The following is an 18,082-nucleotide window of genomic DNA, read 5'->3' on the forward strand; positions in this document are numbered from 1 at the left end:
TTTTGTGTACAGCAGGCGAAGGCTTAAAAGGCTTCACCCCTTATACCTCATATCTCAATAAATTTTTTTAAATAATTGTATCTAATTGTATATAGTGTAAATACTGGCTTCTAGCCCATTATTTAGGTTATGGTTTAATCTAAGACGAGAAGCCGCAATAAATAAATTCAAAAAAAAAAAAAAACTTTTATTATTTTTTTTTTTTGTATCAACAATCGATCAACAAATTCGGTTCGATTGTTACATCACTTTACCCGTTGCGAGTGTGACCATAGAGCTCACACAGTCCCATTAGAATGTGCCGCTCTATTCAGTGTGAATTTGACGGTTGGAATTGTCGGTTGCGTGGAGTGCGTGTAAGTGTTTCGCAATTGCAGCAGATGTCGAAGCCCCCAATTCATGGGTAACTGCAAACAGTTATATATGTATTTGAATTTTACCCAAAAAAATAAGTTCGCGCGTGTCATGTTTGATTAATTGAAATAATTTCACCATCATCTGCAAGATTCGATCATATCTCCAATCCCTTTTGTATGCTCAACATCTGTCGCAGATATTGGCGGTTCGTTTCTTTTGGCAACAGGTGTCAGTAAATTGGCCAAAGCGCAATCTGTTTTCTTTTATATTTGCTGTCTGCGCAATGATCGAGGTGTAATGGAAAATGTGTTTATAAAACGATTGGTGGCAGTGCACAGATCTTTTCTCTACCTGCCCGATGTGTAAAAATGTGGCACCAATAAATTATCGCACCATTTCAAAGTGTTTCGCTGCAAATAATAATGAAAATGAGAATATCTAGTTTTTAATTTTATGCGTACGTTTAGTGCGTGCAATTTTTGTCAAAATCGCGTTGCTTTGCTTTGCTTTTTTCACAACGTGACAAAATTTGTTAAACAACAGAACAACAGCAACAATAACTGCAAGCAAACAAACATTAATATAGATATGTACGTATGTATATATATATATATATATATATATGTTGTATTAGTACGTATGCGAATATGTGGGCGGACATGTGCATAAAATTAATAGGAAAAGTTTACAATTAACTTAGCTGTCATGTTTTATGGCCCGTTTCAAGTACCGTTAGTAAGATGTATGTATACGGGAGTGTATTGCTGCGTGTGTACGCGTGTGTGAGTTGGCACATACATATGCACATATGCCACACACCACCACCGTACATATAGAGATATGTAATTTTCCTAAATCTTTAAATGTATGCCAATTGGCTAAAACCAAACTCAATTAGCTGTCGTTATCTTGTCCTCTGAGCATTCCAAACCCCCCATCCAAGTTTCCCATTGACAATTATGCAATTGCACGTAGCAGAAACAACACCGCACTCGCATTTAATTTACATAAAGTTCGCATGCAACGAGAAAATAATTGATAAGCGTCGTAAAAGCAACAATAACAATGTCAACAGTTACCGCTGCTGCTGCTGCAGAGTCCATAGCTGAACAACAAAAACAAAGCTCATGCAATTTATTTAAATTTTTTTTTTTTTTTAAATTAATTTTGCGTGAGTCCCAAAATGAGTCAGTCTCAATAGCAAAAGGCGCGTGGCGGCGGGGCATGCCTGTAGTGACTCGGGCAGCGACGTCAGCGCCATAAGCATATGCGACTGACGGCATGCCTTAAAATGTGATCACAGAATGTGCTAGCTGGAGGTGGGTGGGCGCTGCAGTGCAAGGGAGGCCGCTGTCAGACCCGTTTCGCTTGTGCTGTTGCTCGTAATATGCAAGCGTGCGTTTTGCATTCAGCGTCATCGCTACGACGCGAAGTCCTAAGCGTCGGCGTCAGCGTCAGCGTCGACGTCTCTGTCACTGACCACAGTCACGATACACACATATTTATTGGCAGCTGGGCTGTTATGTTGTGGATTGCTGTTGTTTTTGTTATCAGAGCTCTGCGAATATGATGGATGGCAATGGCCGTTAGCCAAAGCGAGCCACCCGACAGATGGCGTGGAAAGTTTGTGGCGCGCCCGATAAGCGGCAGAAGCTACTGGCATATCCTTATCACGTCTTAGACATTAAATTTAAATAAATTCCAATGCCTTTATAAATTAATAATGCTGATTAGAGAATGTGGGTTAAGAGATTAAGCCGATTAAGAGGTTTTGCATGCTCACGCGTGAGCAGCATAAAAATTGTCTGCAAATTACCCGCAAATTGCTTTCTGAAGCGCCCGCAGCTCTAACTGCGCCACCCACTAGTGGAGCACCTGTTATCGCGCGGTGACGTGGTCGCATGTACGTTTAATGAAATTCCGTATGTAGATGGATTTTCAATCAGTCACATGGCCCTCTTATCACTTGCTAAATGCAAAACAGGCCCGGACACTATCTGAAGCCCTCTTGCTGTGGCCTGTGGCCTGTGGCCTGTGGCACGCGGCATGTGGTGTATAGTGTGAGGCGTGTCGCATCTGGCCAGTGCATGTACAACATTTCGAACAGCCGAGTAAACAAACGTTGCACTGCCCTTGGGCCCACCCATTGTAAGTAAGCATATGTCGGCAAAAAGCAACAAGAGTGGCCCAGTTTTATTGAAGAAAGTGAACTGCAGGTGCGTACATAGTCGGGGCGGCTGTTTAAGTGCCATCCCATAAAAATGTTGACAATGAATTAGCATAACCATAAAAGTAATTCGTGAACGGCCGATAAGGCACACACCCGACTAACCAATACAGGTGTGAGAACCTGTTAAGTGCCGCCTGTTTACAGATAAATTATGTTGTTTCAATGTAAAACAATATTAATTCATAATGAAATTTTATTTAAAATGTTTTAAAGGTAATATGCTTAATACCTTATAATACAATATAATCTCCGATGAGAATTGTCATCCTGTAATTACTAGGTAAAGTTACATCTTAAAGCCTATTTCCTTCTAGTCTCTTGCCTCTGTGGGAATAATAAATAGACCCAGGAACAGATGTGTATATAGGCAAATTGAATTTATTATGTAGATATGTGTGTATATAAGCTACTCTAGCTTATATATAGGGTATATAAATAGTAATTCAAGTATATTATACCATCGAAAATATTCACTATAGTTAATAATATTTATGTTTATTTCTGCGCTAAGTGAATGAATTTAATTAGATGTGGCATCACAACCGTGGGCTGGAAACTTAACAGAGAGGTTGCTAAATGACTTCATTGGTCGCCGAAATTTCTTTTCCTATCACTCAGAGGTTGAGTTTCGGCCCTAATTAACAATACAAAACACAAAGCTGAAGAATCGTTCCTCGAAAGAAGCAGTGCGGTTCGAGTGTGCGTCTGTGCAAACTGGTAATATTTTATGGTGCAGCAAAAAAAAAAAAAAACCATGGGCGAAGTCACAGAAATTACCAGGGATTCACATTCTGTGTGCGCGTTAGTGTGTGTGTGTGTGTGTGTGGGGGGGGGGGAGGAGGGGGGCGGGTGGTCGGTTGTCTGAGTCATTTAATGGCCCACGCAACGAGGTTTGGCTCATCGTGCTGTGAGTGGGAATACTTCTGTTTTACGAAGAGATTTTAAGGCCAACTGACGCCAAATAGTCAAATAAAGACGTTAAGCCTTCGGCTAACACTCAGTCGAGCACCTCACTGTGTTTTTAATGCCTGCTGGGCCCGATTCAGTTTCAGCTTTAAGTCTTTGAGGGCGGTGAGAGTAACCACTACGAAAATTGCAATTAACGGTTAGGGAAAACTTTTCGCGCCAAACATTTCAGTTGATAACTCGATATGTTCTGCCTCCGGTTTAATTTTTTCCTTTCAGCATATCAAATTAATATTGAAACGAAGCATTTCAAAGTCAACCAGAGTTCCTGAAGGTTATAGCGTCTTTCGGCTATAGCGACAGTCCCTTGAGCATATTCTACTGTATGTATATTCTACAGAGCCTCCTTCTGAATCTTCATTTTCAAGCTGAGCTATAATAATGAGGCTAATATCTAATTGAAATACAAATAAATAAATTTTTCTGTTTAAAATCTGAATTTTCTCATACAATATAATGTTAAATGGTCCCAGGAGCGCTTTCTCGATTGAGTGAAATACATGAGAGATCCAAATCCATTAGATGATGCAAAGCTAAATAAATGTTAAGTACATAATATGTATTCTGTTGGAATGTTTCGCAGTTAAATAAAAATTGTATATTTGCGACTAAACTGAGATTTCAAGGATTTAGTAGGATTCGAAGCCGGTGTTAAAAGCCACAAAACTCATTTGTATAAAATATACATTAAATTAATAGTAACGCATATTTTTGAGCCTCTAGCACTTGGAATGCATGTTGAAAAGGGTCTTAGCCGATAACAATAATGACCTACGCGTGCTAAAAAGGCTCTGACAACTTTCACTTATCTACCGTCGCTTATCGCTCATCGAGTATCGACTGTCGTCCTTTACTTAAAGACAATTGTTATTTATTGTCCGAAGTGACGAACGACTAACAGTTTACTATCTTTCTATCGTAAATACATAGTAATCGCAAAGTTTTCCGGGTTTATTAAATGATGTCAGGTATTTCTGGAAATTTACTCAGCCATAGAACAATTCGCCCTTTGCCCGTTTCCGCCGGCTGAGACATCTAGACGCATGGAGATAAACTCATGTGCAATGCAATTGAAATGCAATTTGTGAGAGTTTAGCTTAAGTTTGACTTTCAGCTGACACGCACGCAGGGGCCGACACTGTGGGCGTGTCGTTTGCTCGCTGGGCAAGGACAAAAGACGAGTTGCGCCCGCTTGCTTGTTCCAAGCAGTCGACCCTTTAAAGAAATAACTCGGGACATAGCTGCACTATGGAATGCCATCTTAATGTATCGTAAAAATGCGCTATGACGCAGCAATAAGTAAAGTATTGAACTTGGGTGCGACCGGCTATGCAGTCATACTACTCTCTTACAGTAAATGTAACCAAAAACGTGAAAAAAGTGATGAGAGAAAGATTAAAGCATAGATTCGACGTCTATTAGTTGACTTTGAAGTCATTAAATTCGCAGCTCGAGTCGAAACAATTTTAGCTTAAATGGAACTCAAAGTCGTCCATTGGAGTATGACACTGCTCATTAGGCTCACTTTGTTAGCAGTAATCTATGTATTATCTACGAAGAAAAATTCGAAATGATGTCGAACTTTGAACAAAGATGAAGCCGACAACCTTTTGAGAGATACACACGGACGGGGCGTATACGCAATATGTGCCTCACGTACATCAAACTTTGAGCCAGAGGCTCTAAAATTTATTTTGAAGTAATGAATGCGTTGGGCGCTTGACACCCATCGGCACAGATGGTGCGAGCTGGTTGGCTGGCAAAAGAGCCCCTGGAGCCAGTGATTAATGATCAAGGAAGTCGTTCACTCATTTATACTATGGGGTGCTCTTTATTGTAATGTGCCCTACAAGAAGGAAATGTGGAAGGCGCCTTTTCCAAAAGGGGCGCTGCTTTGCGTCTCTAGGTAATAAATACCCGGGGCATCGCTGGTTGCTCCGCCTTCGCCCATGCGATGCAGGGTCCAGCGGCAGCTTCTGGCATCCAGTTGCTCCTCCGACATGCACTTGGCGCAAAGCAGCTTGTTCACCGGTGACCACATCTCGGCAGCCAGCTCGAGGGCTCGCTCGTGCGAGCAGGAATCTGGATCTGCCGCCTCATGGCAGCCGGGTTGCTGCTGTCCACCATTTGGATAGTAGTCCACATCGCCCAATCGCGCCATCGTGCCCAGTCCCTGTCCATTAGTGTGAATAACCTCCACGTGCACGGCGTCCTGGGCCGACAGCCTATGCTCTAGTGCGTCTATGACTAAAGCTGGATCGAGTGCTGTGATGTGTGGCAAAGGGTCGCCAAGCTGGCGCCGCACGAGATCAGCTACGGCTCCAGCCACGTGAGCACCCGCTCCAAAGCCCACCATCTGCTTCTGCTTTAGCGGAACATCAAACTGGCGGTGCAGCATGATCAGCAAGCCACTCACACTGTCCACAATCTCTGACTGGCTGTGCTCCTTGTCCGGGTGCACAGCGAAGACGTTGCAAGGCTCCCTATCGAGCAGGGCCGCAACGAGGTTCACGTGCACAGCGCTATCGCCGGACGTGCGAGGTATGTAGACTCTGTGGGCGGAGTGGACAGTCAGATGGGATTCTTGATTAGATTCAGGTGACTCACACAATTGGCTCCAGGGCATAGAAGGAAGAGCGCAGTAGCGACTCCACCTCTGGCTTAACTCGTTCAGGCGTGCTTCCATTGCGGCGTGTGTAGAGCAGATATTCTGGAGCTGCATCAACTGCAAAATAAATTGTTGCCAGAATCGGTCTGTTGCAATCCTGCAGTGGCTTTACTTACCCGCAGCCAGCAGGAGAAAACCAAGCAGCACCTCAATGAACAGCATTTTCCACTCAACTGAAGCCCAAATCCAGCCCTTGGCAAGGTACCGAGAATTATTGATTGCTGATAGCAAATGCTGATTAGATTAGATTATCGATAAGCGCGCCTAATCAAAATATCTTCGGAATGATACCAGCCCGTATACGATACATTAAAGCCTGCTCTCTGGCATAGTAGCGACAGTAATTTATGAGTCTTGTTGCAGCGAAATCGAATTAATCGGCTAGCTGCAAACACATTGCATTTAATTGCTTGACAGATCAAGTTCAAACCCTGTTTAAGTCAGCCGCTGCTTGTCCGCTCAGCTACTTGACCGTAAAGCAGCTCACTCGTTAATAGCTGACAGCTCGAGGTGGCCCCGCACCTGGCATCGGTAGGAACGCTGCTACTTCTGGCATTGCATGCATTGCTGTCAGACAGACGTTGCACAGCTTCTGGCACTCCCACATGGCTTATTCATGATATCGACCCCGTTTGATGGGCGGTTGTCTTTTTTAGGCTCCACAGCTAAGCTGTGTGTGCTCAAAAATTCATTTGTCGCTCATAGACTCCAATAATCCAGCCGTTTGGCAACAAAGTGCTGGCTGTGCACTCGAGCCAGCGTTAACGGAGCAGATAAATTGCTTGCGAAATTGTCTGTCAAGTGCACGCGGCAACAATTAACCAAACGCCATGGATCCGGCACCCATTTACTAACTAAGTCTTCGTGCCGGCTCAGCGAGCACGTCAAGCGCTTGGGGCACACGCTGGATTTATGGACAGACGTCTGTTATTAAATAATGCCAACGCATTTATAACCAGTCCTAACGATGAGCAGAACTTCTGACGAGGGAGTATATTCTACACGCATTATACATATACAGGAGTGGTCCAGTCGGGAGTGCCAGACTAGGCAATACTCTGGACTCTGCAACACAGCTTTCTTATTGAAACTACTTACCAAAAGATTTTAATACTTGTTTGCCAATATCTAGGAGAGAGAAAGAGATATATTCCCAAGTTTGTCATTTATGTTTAGGTATTCATGCCATGCTAAAAAGGAAATCAAAGCAGCAATTAATATCATATAAGAATATAAGTCAATACTCATACTCGTATACTCTACACTTTCACAAAACCATTGTACAGGGCATAAAAATAGGTTATGTAAATATATCGGTGTGGGCATATTATATGGATGGGTTAGCGTTAAGTGATAGATTTCTTAGTAACATAGGTAACAAATGAATTTTTCTTTTAAAAAACAAATCTTTCAATCAATTCATCGGCTACGCGTTTTTCATCTTTCAACTGCAAATATTGAGCATTTGCAAATAACAAATTTTACTTCTAAGTAGTGTATAAATCTATGTTTTTATATGTATAGCCGAGAGATCCATATACAATGAAACACTTCTATGGGAATTGCTCCACTATTTCATGATAATGTAGACCTAAAAACAATCATCAATAGTCATATTATAAATATTAGTTTTGTTGAATGTTGATGTTCAGTTGTGAAGTCTCCACATATTTGATTCAACATCTAGTCGCACTACTATTTTTTAAGCAGCTTAAAAGGTATATTAAATACACTAAAACTTTTCGAAACCCTGTGACTATAGAATCCTTAGTTATTTACAACATGAACGCCACAAGAGCTGGAGATTTGTGCCCTGATTATTTCTCCTAGAGCAAAGGTTATTCAATTATGGTGCATCTGTTGCTGGTTACATAAGAAGCGTAGGAACCAAGTCTGACAAATCGTCAACAAGAGTACTAATAATTTTATAATCACTGACGATGAAATGAAATGAGTATAAGGTGTCCAAATTTTTTCAATCCGCCTGGGGTGTGGCAAAGAGAAAATTCATTTTATTTGCTAGCTGTAGTGCCAGAAAAGTTGACAACAAAAACTCAAAGAGATATGGCAGCTGTCTACGCCCATTGCGGATAAAACTATATCCCCTAAAGTTAAAGTTTAAAGTTATATACACACAAAACAGTTAGCAGACGTTATTTTTATGTGAGAGTGATTCATTATCTTTGTAGCGTGGTTAAATTGGCTATTTATTTAATTCGACATATTCCCAAGTGGATGTGTGAGGGCGTTGGGCTCCTACTTAGTAGATGGCGTCAAACGAATTCCATTACTCAAGTATGATGCGCAGAATGCGCGGAATGCGTGAGACGGGATGTGACGGGACGTGTTGCCTGACTACGACCCCTGTGTGGGGCTTGTGTAGGTAATTGTGTTGTGATAACGTGCAATTGTAATAAGCCAAGCGGGGGACGTGTCACGCTTTTCATGGGCGGATGCAGCCAATCAGGGCAGCAGGAACGGGAACAGAAGAGTGATCAAATAGCCCGCATGTGCAAACTTTGAAGTGCTTGACGGCGATTCAATATAATAAATTACCTTGAAAACTGCGATAGCTGCAGGCCGTGGAATGGCTTTGCGAATATCGCACATACGCAGCATAAGCCACCCCACAGCTAAAGTCTCAAAACAAAAAACAACAGTGGGAAAGAGTTTGTGCAGAAACCAATCAGAAAAGCTCCTGACTGAGAAAAAGCCAAAGATATACATAGTACGGGTTCGGGTGACCATCATCGATTCCACATTGTCTTTTTAAGTGCGGACAAGAAATCATTTTTGATGCCACCGAAAGTTTGAGAGATGATGGAGAAAGGTTTGATGAACCGTGAGGCGTTCGAGTTGGCAATTTTTGTTCGATGCCAATGCAAGTGGAAGCAGTGATTTAATCGTTTCGTCAATCAATTAGTGTTTTAGATATGTTTGAGTTACATATATGGGAAATTTATACAAGCAAACACAAGTTTTCAATTTAATCGGAACGAAACCATAACACAACAAGCAGTTGGAGGCTACGGGCAGTTCAGTTTTTTCCGATTTGCCACGCCTCTTCTGGACGCAGACGCCTCATATTTGGTCAGTTCCTAGAACATGCTAACGGTACCCTAACTACTTACGCACAAAAAATGAGAAAATTACAGGGTATTTTTTAATATGCCACGCCCCTAACGAGGTTACTATTAAGTACCCGACATATAATTTATTCATTAATCCTTACAGAATATATAGAATTTCAGCGCTCTAGCTGTAAAAATCCTGGATATACAGTTTCATCCGATTTGTGTAGTGTAGTAAAGGATAAGCCGGAATGAATGAGTATAATAGTTCACTTTCTTGAATGAGTATAAAAATCAAACTTAAACTGATATTGCAAAAAGGTAGACAGACATTGTTGAACAAAAACTGTCGTTGTTATACCCTGAATCCATTGAAAATTTGAAATCAGGGTATACTGGCAGATCCCATAGAGTACGTCTGTCCGTATGTTTGAATCTATGAATCAGGTAAGGGGGTTGATATAGGGATGGGGAGGTAAATTACAATAAAAACCGAAATTCTATAATATACATATGAGTCTACTTTTAAAATTTGCAGACTATAATTTGAACAACTATTTTTCGATATGGTTTTTAATCAATAGTCAAATATCGAGACTTGTTATCGATTTTTGGAGGAAAATTCGATATGTGCGCTATATACGGACCTAAAAAAATTTCAAGTCTCTAGCTCTTATATCTTCTGAGATCGACGCGTTCACACATACAAACAGGGATAAATCGACTCGGCTCGTCGCCCTGATCAAGAAGATATATATGTACATTATGGAGTCTTCCCTGTCTTCTTCTGCCTGTTACACACATTTAACAAAACCATTATACCCTGATTTCCCATTTTCAATGGGTTCAGGGTATATAAACCACTAAAAGATACCCAGAGCCCGGCAACTATGCTTGGGCTGTGCATGTGGGAAATTAATTGTTCATTTACTTTTCTTGGATGGAATTTCTTAATCGACTGTTTAGAGCATTTATATGTTTTTATTTGTCAACGTAAACGCAGCAATCTTGTAAGCTCATGCCGTGAAATTTAAAATATATTATTCTCTTATATACCAGCAGCCATATGGTTATATTGTTTGCATAGTGTGTATACCATACGCATTATCGATAGCTCATCGTATTTACTCATTATCAATCAGTCCATAACTTGAAATAGTTTTTTAAGCTTGGCTTGATTTACTGTACAGATCCGTGTAATGAACCCAAAGATTTTTTCATAACAGTGGAGACTGTGCTTTCGTAAACACGAACATATTAATGCCATTAGTAGACTCTGAAAACTTGATTAGGTTACTCAATAAATAAATACAATACGTAAGCTGCGCAGTAAGCAGAGCGTGTTATTATGCGTGGGTGTGTATGTGTGAGTGCTTTATTTACTATGTACATACATACATATGTATTAGTGAAGCATTGAATTTGTTAGCTCTGATTTTGTAGACTGTTTTGTAGAGCGTTTAGGCAGACTGAAGATTGAATAAATCTTAATGAAATAATCATAACTTCTTAAGCACTCAACGTGAGGCCACAAAATATGCATCTTATGAATTTTATTTTGTGAGCAATATTAGCTTTGAAGGAACAGGATAAGCGAATTAAGTATGTCAATGTCTCCCACAGAAATATCGCTAGGAGGAGAGGGACAACTAGAGGGCAATAGAGCTGTTGCCGCAGCTGTAAATTCAACAAAAATGTTGCAACTCGCCGAAGATCCTTGACTTATCGTGACACTGTCAGCAGAGGAGCTACTACCGTCCAAGAGCAATTAAATTAAACGAAGCGACTGCATTCTCAAAGAACTGCCTGAAGTCAGCTTTACGCAACCCTCGTGGCACGTAATGAGTACACCCCGTATCGCTTTCCCTCCGAGCAGTCAACACCTTCTACGCCACTCTGGGCTGCTGCTCTTCCTGCTCTGCTTATACCAGTGCCCCACTTGCTATGGGGAGGTCTTTACCTTGGGTTATCTGACGGGCTCCCAACGTCGACCGGGAAACCTGGACTACCAGCGACCTGGCATCACGATTTCGGGTGCTATATCGCTCGCGGTGGAGCAGGTCAACGCTGGGAAATTGGGCGACCTGGGCCACTCGCTCGAGTTCGTTGTGGCGGAGACCTATGGGGACGAAGTCGCCAGCATACGACAAACAGCGGCATTGTGGACGCAGCAGGTGGCTGCTTATATTGGACCACAGGAGACTTGCGTTCACGAGGGCCGCATGGCAGCTGCCTTTAATCTGCCAATGATATCCTATGTAGGTGCCAATCTATAGCTTACAATGTCGCAGAACTGTTGATCATTTATTCAATTCCCACCCAAATAATGACAGTACTGCACACATAGAGATCCGTCGAACAAACTGGATTTTCCGACGTTCGCTAGGACCCGACCACCGGACACGCAGATCTCGAAATCAGTGGTGGCTCTGCTGTTGGCCCTCAACTGGACACAGGTGAGTTTTCTCTACCTGGACGATACCAGCAGTCAGTACCAGCCCGTGGCGGAGACCATACTCGCCACACTGAGCGGCGCAGGAGTAATTGTGCGGGATATTCGTACGTGGAGCACGATTTACCATCACGGCTTTATGGCCAATCCGTTTGATAAGCTGGTGGATGAAACCCATGCGAATACTCGTAGTAAGTATTGGCATACGCAAATTGTGATTGGATATCCTGACGCATTTTGTTCGTAGTCTATCTAGTTCTTGGACACTACTATGAGCACGTGGGTCTCATGGTCAGCCTGCAGCAGAGGGGTCTACTTTCTCGTGGAGACTATTTTGTGGTTGGCATCGATATTGAGCAATATGATCCAGTCAAGCCAGAAAAGTATCTGCGAGGCCTTTTGATGGAGAAAGTAGAGCCATTGGCGGCGCAAGCATTTCAGTCCTATCTCGGTGTAGTTCCCACAGCGCCTGTTTCCTTCGCCACATTCGCCAATGAGGTACGTTCCCCGGGCACGTCCTGGTTAAGCGATACATCCGTTCCTAAAAATACTGCCGTTTTTTCTCGCTACTACCAAACATTTGTTTTTGTCGTGCTTCTGGCGTGCTCTGTGAAGGTGAACAGGTACATGGAGCGGCCGCCATTCAATTTCCCCAACCCATTGGGTCTCTTCGGTGGCGCGAAACAGGTTAGTCCGAGTCCTCCCCGCTATTGTCTCAAGGCCCGTTCACAATCTAATAATGCAATTCTTCCCAAGATAAGCGCTGAGGCAGCCTATCTGTATGATGCCGTACATCTCTACGCTAATGCATTGGTGTCCGTCTTAAATTCCGGTGGCAGGCCTAGAAATGGCAGTCTCATTGTGTCGGCCATCAAAGGCTCGCGCTATCTGAGCGCTATGGGGTGAGTATCCTAGCAAGCGAGACAGCATTTCCACTGACCCTCTTTACGCACAATGCACAGTTATCATGTGTACATAGATGAAAATGGAGACGCTGCTGGCAACTACACAGTATTAGCAAGAGGAACATTCCGCAACAGTCGCAACCAGACGGCTCTGGGTCTCCTTCCCGTAGGAACCTTCAGCCATAAGACTAGTAATAGAACAAGTGAGGCTTTGCCGGTAAGTAATCCTACATCAGTCTTGGTCGTATTTTTTTTATAAACAAAAATAAACATTGCCTTTTTACAATTGCCATCCAGGAGCAGGTAAGCGCTTTTGGCATAGCAAAGACACATTATCAGTCTGGTCCCTTCTCAAAGGCTAATTATACTTCCCTTTTAACTCTGCAGGACTTGAACTTGTATCGCAGCATCAATTGGGTTGGTGGTGTGCGCCCCGCGGCTGCTCCCCGTTGTGGTTTCGGTGGCGAGAAATGCGTCAGTAAGTTACTTACATTTCAAATCAACCCTTCTCATTATTTCATTATTTCTATGATCTGAACCCATTAGCAATACGAATTTATAAAGAAAATATATTAATAGTATACAAACATAGGTTTGACTGTCCCGTCTGTTGTCTATTCTTAAATATATCTTTTATAAGAAACGCCAACTAATGGGAAATCCATTGAAATGGGAAATCAGGGTATAATGGTTTTGCTAAAATGTATGTAAAAGGGAAGGGGGTGTGACGACGAGCTGAGTCGATTTGGCCCTGTCCGTCTGTCTGTCCGTATGTATGAACGCGTCAATCTCAGAAGATATAAGAGCTAAGACTTCAAGACTATCGCGCTGATAAAAAACGATAACTCATTCCGATATTTTTATCGATAAACAAACCTTATCGAAAATCACTTATAAAATGATGTCTCGCACATCTTTAAAGGTAGTCTCCAAATTTAAAATGTATAAGATGCATTTTAAACAATTTCGATTTTTGTTATCATAAAAGGCGTATTTCAAGTATTTAAGACTTTTGCTTCGGTATATACATACATTTAATCATTATGATTACGTTCTGAAAGTTTCATTAAGATTGTACGTCTAGAATTTAAATTATTCAATGTGTGTGTGGGTGTGTGTGTTGCTTGAAGGGTTCAGGGGATCTCGTAGTCGAGCAGTCTCGACTAGAGCTTTCTTACTTGTTAATAATGAAGTTTTCAAAGAATTGAATTCTACACAGTAATGATATTAAAAGAGGTGTATAATGATTGAAATATCAGCTCTTCACTGGGCTCAGAGCGTTTCTATTTGCAAAATATTAAATCCAGTAATCTTATTTACCCTCATTCCTAAATTTTAGATTATACTGGCGAAATATCGGCAGGCATCGCTGGAGGCGCTCTTCTCCTGTTGGGCGTTGTCTCGTTGGTTCTCTATCGCAACTGGAGGTACGAACAGGAGTTGGATAGCCTCCTCTGGAAAATTGACTTTCGCGAGGTTCAGGTTCACGACAATGAGCGCGAACAGCAGACACAAAAGGCTACACGAGTAAGTTGTGATTGGCTACCTACCTTCAATGCAGCTCTATTATATATACATATACATTCTTGATTAGGGCGGTAAGCTGAATCGATTTTTTGTCTGTCTGTCCGTCCGTCCGTAAGTATGAAATCCTCGATCTCAGAAAGTATATGAGCTCGCAGGTCCGTACGTCGTTTGTTAAAAAAGCGATAACTATTTCGTTAATATGTAGTATTGGTGGAAGTCTGAAATAAAATTATATCAGTTGTAAAATTATATACGATTATCTTATGATTGTTTATTCATGAATATCTATAAGTTGGAATGAATGGTAGATAGAAATGGGAAAAAGACACTGACTTATCCCTTAATTTAGCTAATATATGTTGTATGTATATGCACAAAATTGCATATTGTCTGTTTATGTTCTTACTTCGATGGTACTCAATGTCTGAGCGATACTCTGCTATTTCACGTTTGACAGAATCTCATAAATCAATTGCCACATCATCTTCCTCCGCAGTCAACTCATCCCCTTATCCGCACCAGCCAGGTTAGCCTGAGCTCTAACCCCGACGCCGACTTTCGCTATACGACTATCTTCACGCCCATCGGACTCTACAAGGGCCAGCTCTATTCCATAAAGAAAGTTCGAAAAAAGAGCGTGGACATCACACGGGAAATGAAGAAGGAATTGAAGCTTGTAAGCAAATTAATCTCCAAACTTATGGCAGACTTAATTTCATTCACATTCGCAAATAGCTGAGGGATGCACGTCACGACAATATTTGCGCTTTTATCGGTGCCTGCACGGAACCCCCCAATATCTGCATCATCAGCGAATATTGCACTCGTGGCAGCCTTAAGGTCGGTCATCTGCTGTTGCTGATTGTATGGCGAGAGCCCAGACTAACCACTCTTCATATTTATAGGATATACTGGAGAACGAGGACGTCAAATTGGACAATATGTTCATTGCCTCCATGGTGGCGGACATTATACGCGTGAGTGCTGCTGTGTAACATTATACTAATGGCATCTCCTCCCGCTGATTGTCGTGTTCGTATCTGACCCCAGCATTCTGACTTCCGCAGGGCGTCATCTACTTGCACGAGTCGCCCATTCGCTTCCACGGGGCGCTGTGCACGTCCAACTGCCTAGTAGACTCGCGTTGGGTGGTCAAGTTGACGGACTTTGGCTTGTTTGCTTTCAAGCAGGGCATCGAAGACAGCTCCACGGACATGCAGCACATGTCGGCTAAGTGCCTCAGTGAGTCTTTTGCCTTAATTGTTACAGTTGATATAGTTACGGATTTTCTTCCAGAGCTACTCTATCGAGCGCCAGAACTTTTAAGGCAGGGGCCCTCATCGATGGTTATGGGCACACAGCGCGGGGATGCGTATTCGTTTGCTATATTGCTGTACGAGATGCATGTGCGGCGTGGCCCGTTTGGGGAGACAGGCTTGACGCCAATGCAATGCTTGCAGAAAGTAATGCAGCCACAGGATCAACTCCATCCCTATCGCCCATCGTTGCAGCCTCTCGAGACCGCCTTCGATTGCGTCAGCGAGTGTTTGCGGGAGTGCTGGGCCGAGCGGCCCGAGGATCGACCGGAGTTTAAGACCATACGCACCAAACTAAGGCCCCTGCGCAAGGGAATGAGACCGAACATCTTTGACAATATGATGGCTATGATGGAAAAGTACGCCAACAATTTGGAGGCCCTCGTGGACGATCGCACGGATCAGCTGCAAGAGGAGAAGAAAAAGACTGATGCCCTTTTGCATGAGATGTTGCCACGCTGCGTGGCCGACCAGCTGAAGAAAGGACACAAAGTGGACCCTGAGCACTATGAACAAGTAACCATCTATTTCAGCGATATTGTCGGATTCACGGCCATGTCGGCCGAAAGCTCGCCCCTTCAGGTGGTGGACTTCCTTAATGATCTGTACACCTGCTTCGACTCCATCATTGGATATTACGATGTCTACAAAGTGAGTTTCCTTGCATAACGAAATGTTGAATATGGTAAAGCTTCATTCTTCGAAACAGGTGGAAACCATCGGCGATGCCTATATGGTCGTATCTGGGCTGCCTTTGCGCAACGGTGATCTGCATGCCGCGGAGATCGCCACAATGTCCTTGCATCTGCTCAGCGCTGTGTCCGAATTTAAGATTCGTCATCGGCCCACCAATCGGCTACTACTTCGCATCGGCATACACTCAGGTCCCGTATGCGCAGGTGTTGTGGGCCTTAAGATGCCACGGTACTGCCTGTTTGGAGACACGGTCAACACGGCGTCGCGCATGGAGTCGAGCGGAGTGCCGTTAAAAATCCACTGTAGCTGGCAGTGCCGGCAGCTTCTGGACCGATTGGGGGGCTATCATTACCAAGAGCGTGGCATTATTTCAATGAAAGGCAAGGGCGAGCAGCGCACCTACTGGCTGATGGGCGAGGACGAAGAGGCCCGCGTGCGTCGCACCTATGAGCGATCCCAACGGCGTGGCTCGCGGGCGCTCAACAAGTTCATCCAAGGTACCATCAAACAAGCCCAGGAGCACGCCAGTGACTGCGGCATACGGTCCTCTTTGAAGCAGAAAAACCTGCCACGAAACTCGCTTACTCGATCCTCTAGTCTCGAGTCGCCAAAGAAGCTGCGCTTCGCAGCTGGCAATATGTTGGAGCATCATCGATATCATAGGTTTGATTTGATTTTAGCTTCATTATGGTAGAGCGTAATTAATATGGCTCTTCCTCTTTTCAGTGACGAAGCCTTATTGGAGGTGGACTCCTACACCGGCCTGCGGCGCTCATCCGGCGGCTCTACACACTCACGCCATGACGAGTCAACGCTATCCTGCCAAAGTATCGAACACCTCGACGCGCAGGAGCAGCAGCAGCAAAAACAAAGGCCGTTCTCCTATCCGACGGTTAATACGCCTCTGCTCTTAAATCATGTTGAGGTTTAGATTAGAACAAAGCTCATTTCGCAAAATTGAAGATTATGAGAAGTATTATATAATGGTGTTCAGCTCTTGTCAGTTGCTTTAAGTGTTGTTAGAGGGTGCATAAGGCCCCTACATAGTATGTAATTTCATATATATTCTCTATTACGCGCCAAGCCCATATCTCAAGCCGATCTAACTTTGCTATATATGTATGTGTAATAGTATCAGCATATTGTGAGAGTGATTACAAATCTAGTCGTTGTATACATAATAAATACAATATTTTAGACAGTAGCTTAGATTTAGATTGAAAATAATAATTAGTAGTAAAATATACGATTATATAGGTGAAGACTTATCATCTGCTTTTTTCTTTGTGTTTTTATTTGAAATTTCTTGTTGTCTTGAAGACACATTCACTATTGTTATATTTATATTGCGTGTAGTTTTATAGTAGTATTTATAATTTGTTTGAACTTAACGTGTTTTACATTTGAGTTTAAAACCAATTTGTGCATTTTTCTCGGAACGTCCTTAGCATAAAATTCTCCCCTTTCATTTAACTCTAAAGTCTTGCGAAAGCCAGTTTGCAAAAGTTTCAAATTGCTTGTAAATAATTATGTATTTTATATGTATATGTACATATATATTAAAATACGATACATAAACTCTATTATGGAATTTCAATTTCGATTTGATTGCTTTTGTTTGAACCTAGTTTTGCTAGGTTTATATATATATATATATATGTATGTACTTTTGTTTCTTTTTATTAATTTGATAAGCCACAAGCTTTAAAGCGCAATTCAATGCGTATCATTTAATTTTGTAATTTGTTTTGTTCAATGTCAAAAATGTATTGTATGAGTGTGCTCTGTTTTTGGTGGTTTCAATAAAACACAATTCAACAAGTTACTAAATAACAATATCTACGATTCATCCTAGACATGAATCGTATTTGTATATATATGGGGCTTCTTTGGT

General features: G+C 42.4%; 2 protein-coding genes across 4 annotated transcripts; one reads left to right on the forward strand and one right to left on the reverse strand.

The window, feature by feature from the left end:
- The first annotated feature begins 322 nt into the window (after positions 1-322).
- On the forward strand, positions 323-18,024 carry LOC108651850 (speract receptor). Of its 3 annotated transcripts, none has more exons than XM_089258987.1 (16): positions 323-403; positions 10,916-11,550; positions 11,626-11,935; positions 11,992-12,242; positions 12,360-12,431; positions 12,501-12,646; positions 12,707-12,866; positions 13,037-13,127; positions 13,989-14,176; positions 14,634-14,852; positions 14,912-15,016; positions 15,082-15,153; positions 15,244-15,418; positions 15,473-16,143; positions 16,202-16,851; positions 16,915-18,024. In XM_089258987.1, exons 2-16 carry the CDS (start codon positions 11,134-11,136, stop codon positions 17,117-17,119), a joined length of 3,732 nt encoding a protein of 1,243 aa, XP_089115113.1. In that variant the 5' UTR covers positions 323-403; positions 10,916-11,133; the 3' UTR covers positions 17,120-18,024. The 3 variants fall into 3 exon arrangements, with proteins under 3 accessions (XP_089115113.1, XP_089115112.1, XP_089115114.1); XM_089258988.1 differs by having other exon boundaries at positions 324-403; positions 14,673-14,852; XM_089258986.1 differs by having other exon boundaries at positions 11,992-12,431; positions 14,673-14,852.
- Positions 5,365-6,462, reverse strand: LOC108651848 (vitellogenin-2). Its single transcript, XM_018101753.3, has 3 exons — positions 6,338-6,462; positions 6,161-6,278; positions 5,365-6,105 (listed from the first exon to the last, which is right to left on the reverse strand). The coding sequence occupies exons 1-3, from the start codon at positions 6,381-6,383 to the stop codon at positions 5,400-5,402; spliced, it is 870 nt and encodes a 289-aa protein (XP_017957242.1). The 5' UTR covers positions 6,384-6,462; the 3' UTR covers positions 5,365-5,399.
- Positions 18,025-18,082: the final 58 nt, after the last annotated feature.

Source organism: Drosophila navojoa, chromosome 4 (genome assembly GCF_054131105.1).
Source record: "Drosophila navojoa isolate 15081-1374.11 chromosome 4, UAZ_NAV_1.0, whole genome shotgun sequence".
Classification (NCBI taxonomy): domain Eukaryota; kingdom Metazoa; phylum Arthropoda; class Insecta; order Diptera; family Drosophilidae; genus Drosophila; species Drosophila navojoa.

Excerpts from the sequence above, each read along its gene's own strand:
- LOC108651848 (XM_018101753.3), bottom strand. The coding sequence starts at position 6,383 with ATGCTGTTCATTGAGGTGCTGCTTGGTTTTCTCCTGCTGGCTGCGG. Across the intron at positions 6,279-6,337 it reads TTTTCTCCTGCTGGCTGCGG|TTGATGCAGCTCCAGAATAT; the intron begins GTAAGTAAAGCC and ends TTTATTTTGCAG. Across the intron at positions 6,106-6,160 it reads TATGCCCTGGAGCCAATTGT|AGTCTACATACCTCGCACGT; the intron begins GTGAGTCACCTG and ends CTCCGCCCACAG.
- LOC108651850 (XM_089258986.1), top strand. The coding sequence starts at position 11,134 with ATGAGTACACCCCGTATCGCTTTCCCTCCGAGCAGTCAACACCTTCTA. Across the intron at positions 11,936-11,991 it reads AACCCATGCGAATACTCGTA|TCTATCTAGTTCTTGGACAC; the intron begins GTAAGTATTGGC and ends TTTTGTTCGTAG. Across the intron at positions 12,432-12,500 it reads TCTTCGGTGGCGCGAAACAG|ATAAGCGCTGAGGCAGCCTA; the intron begins GTTAGTCCGAGT and ends ATTCTTCCCAAG.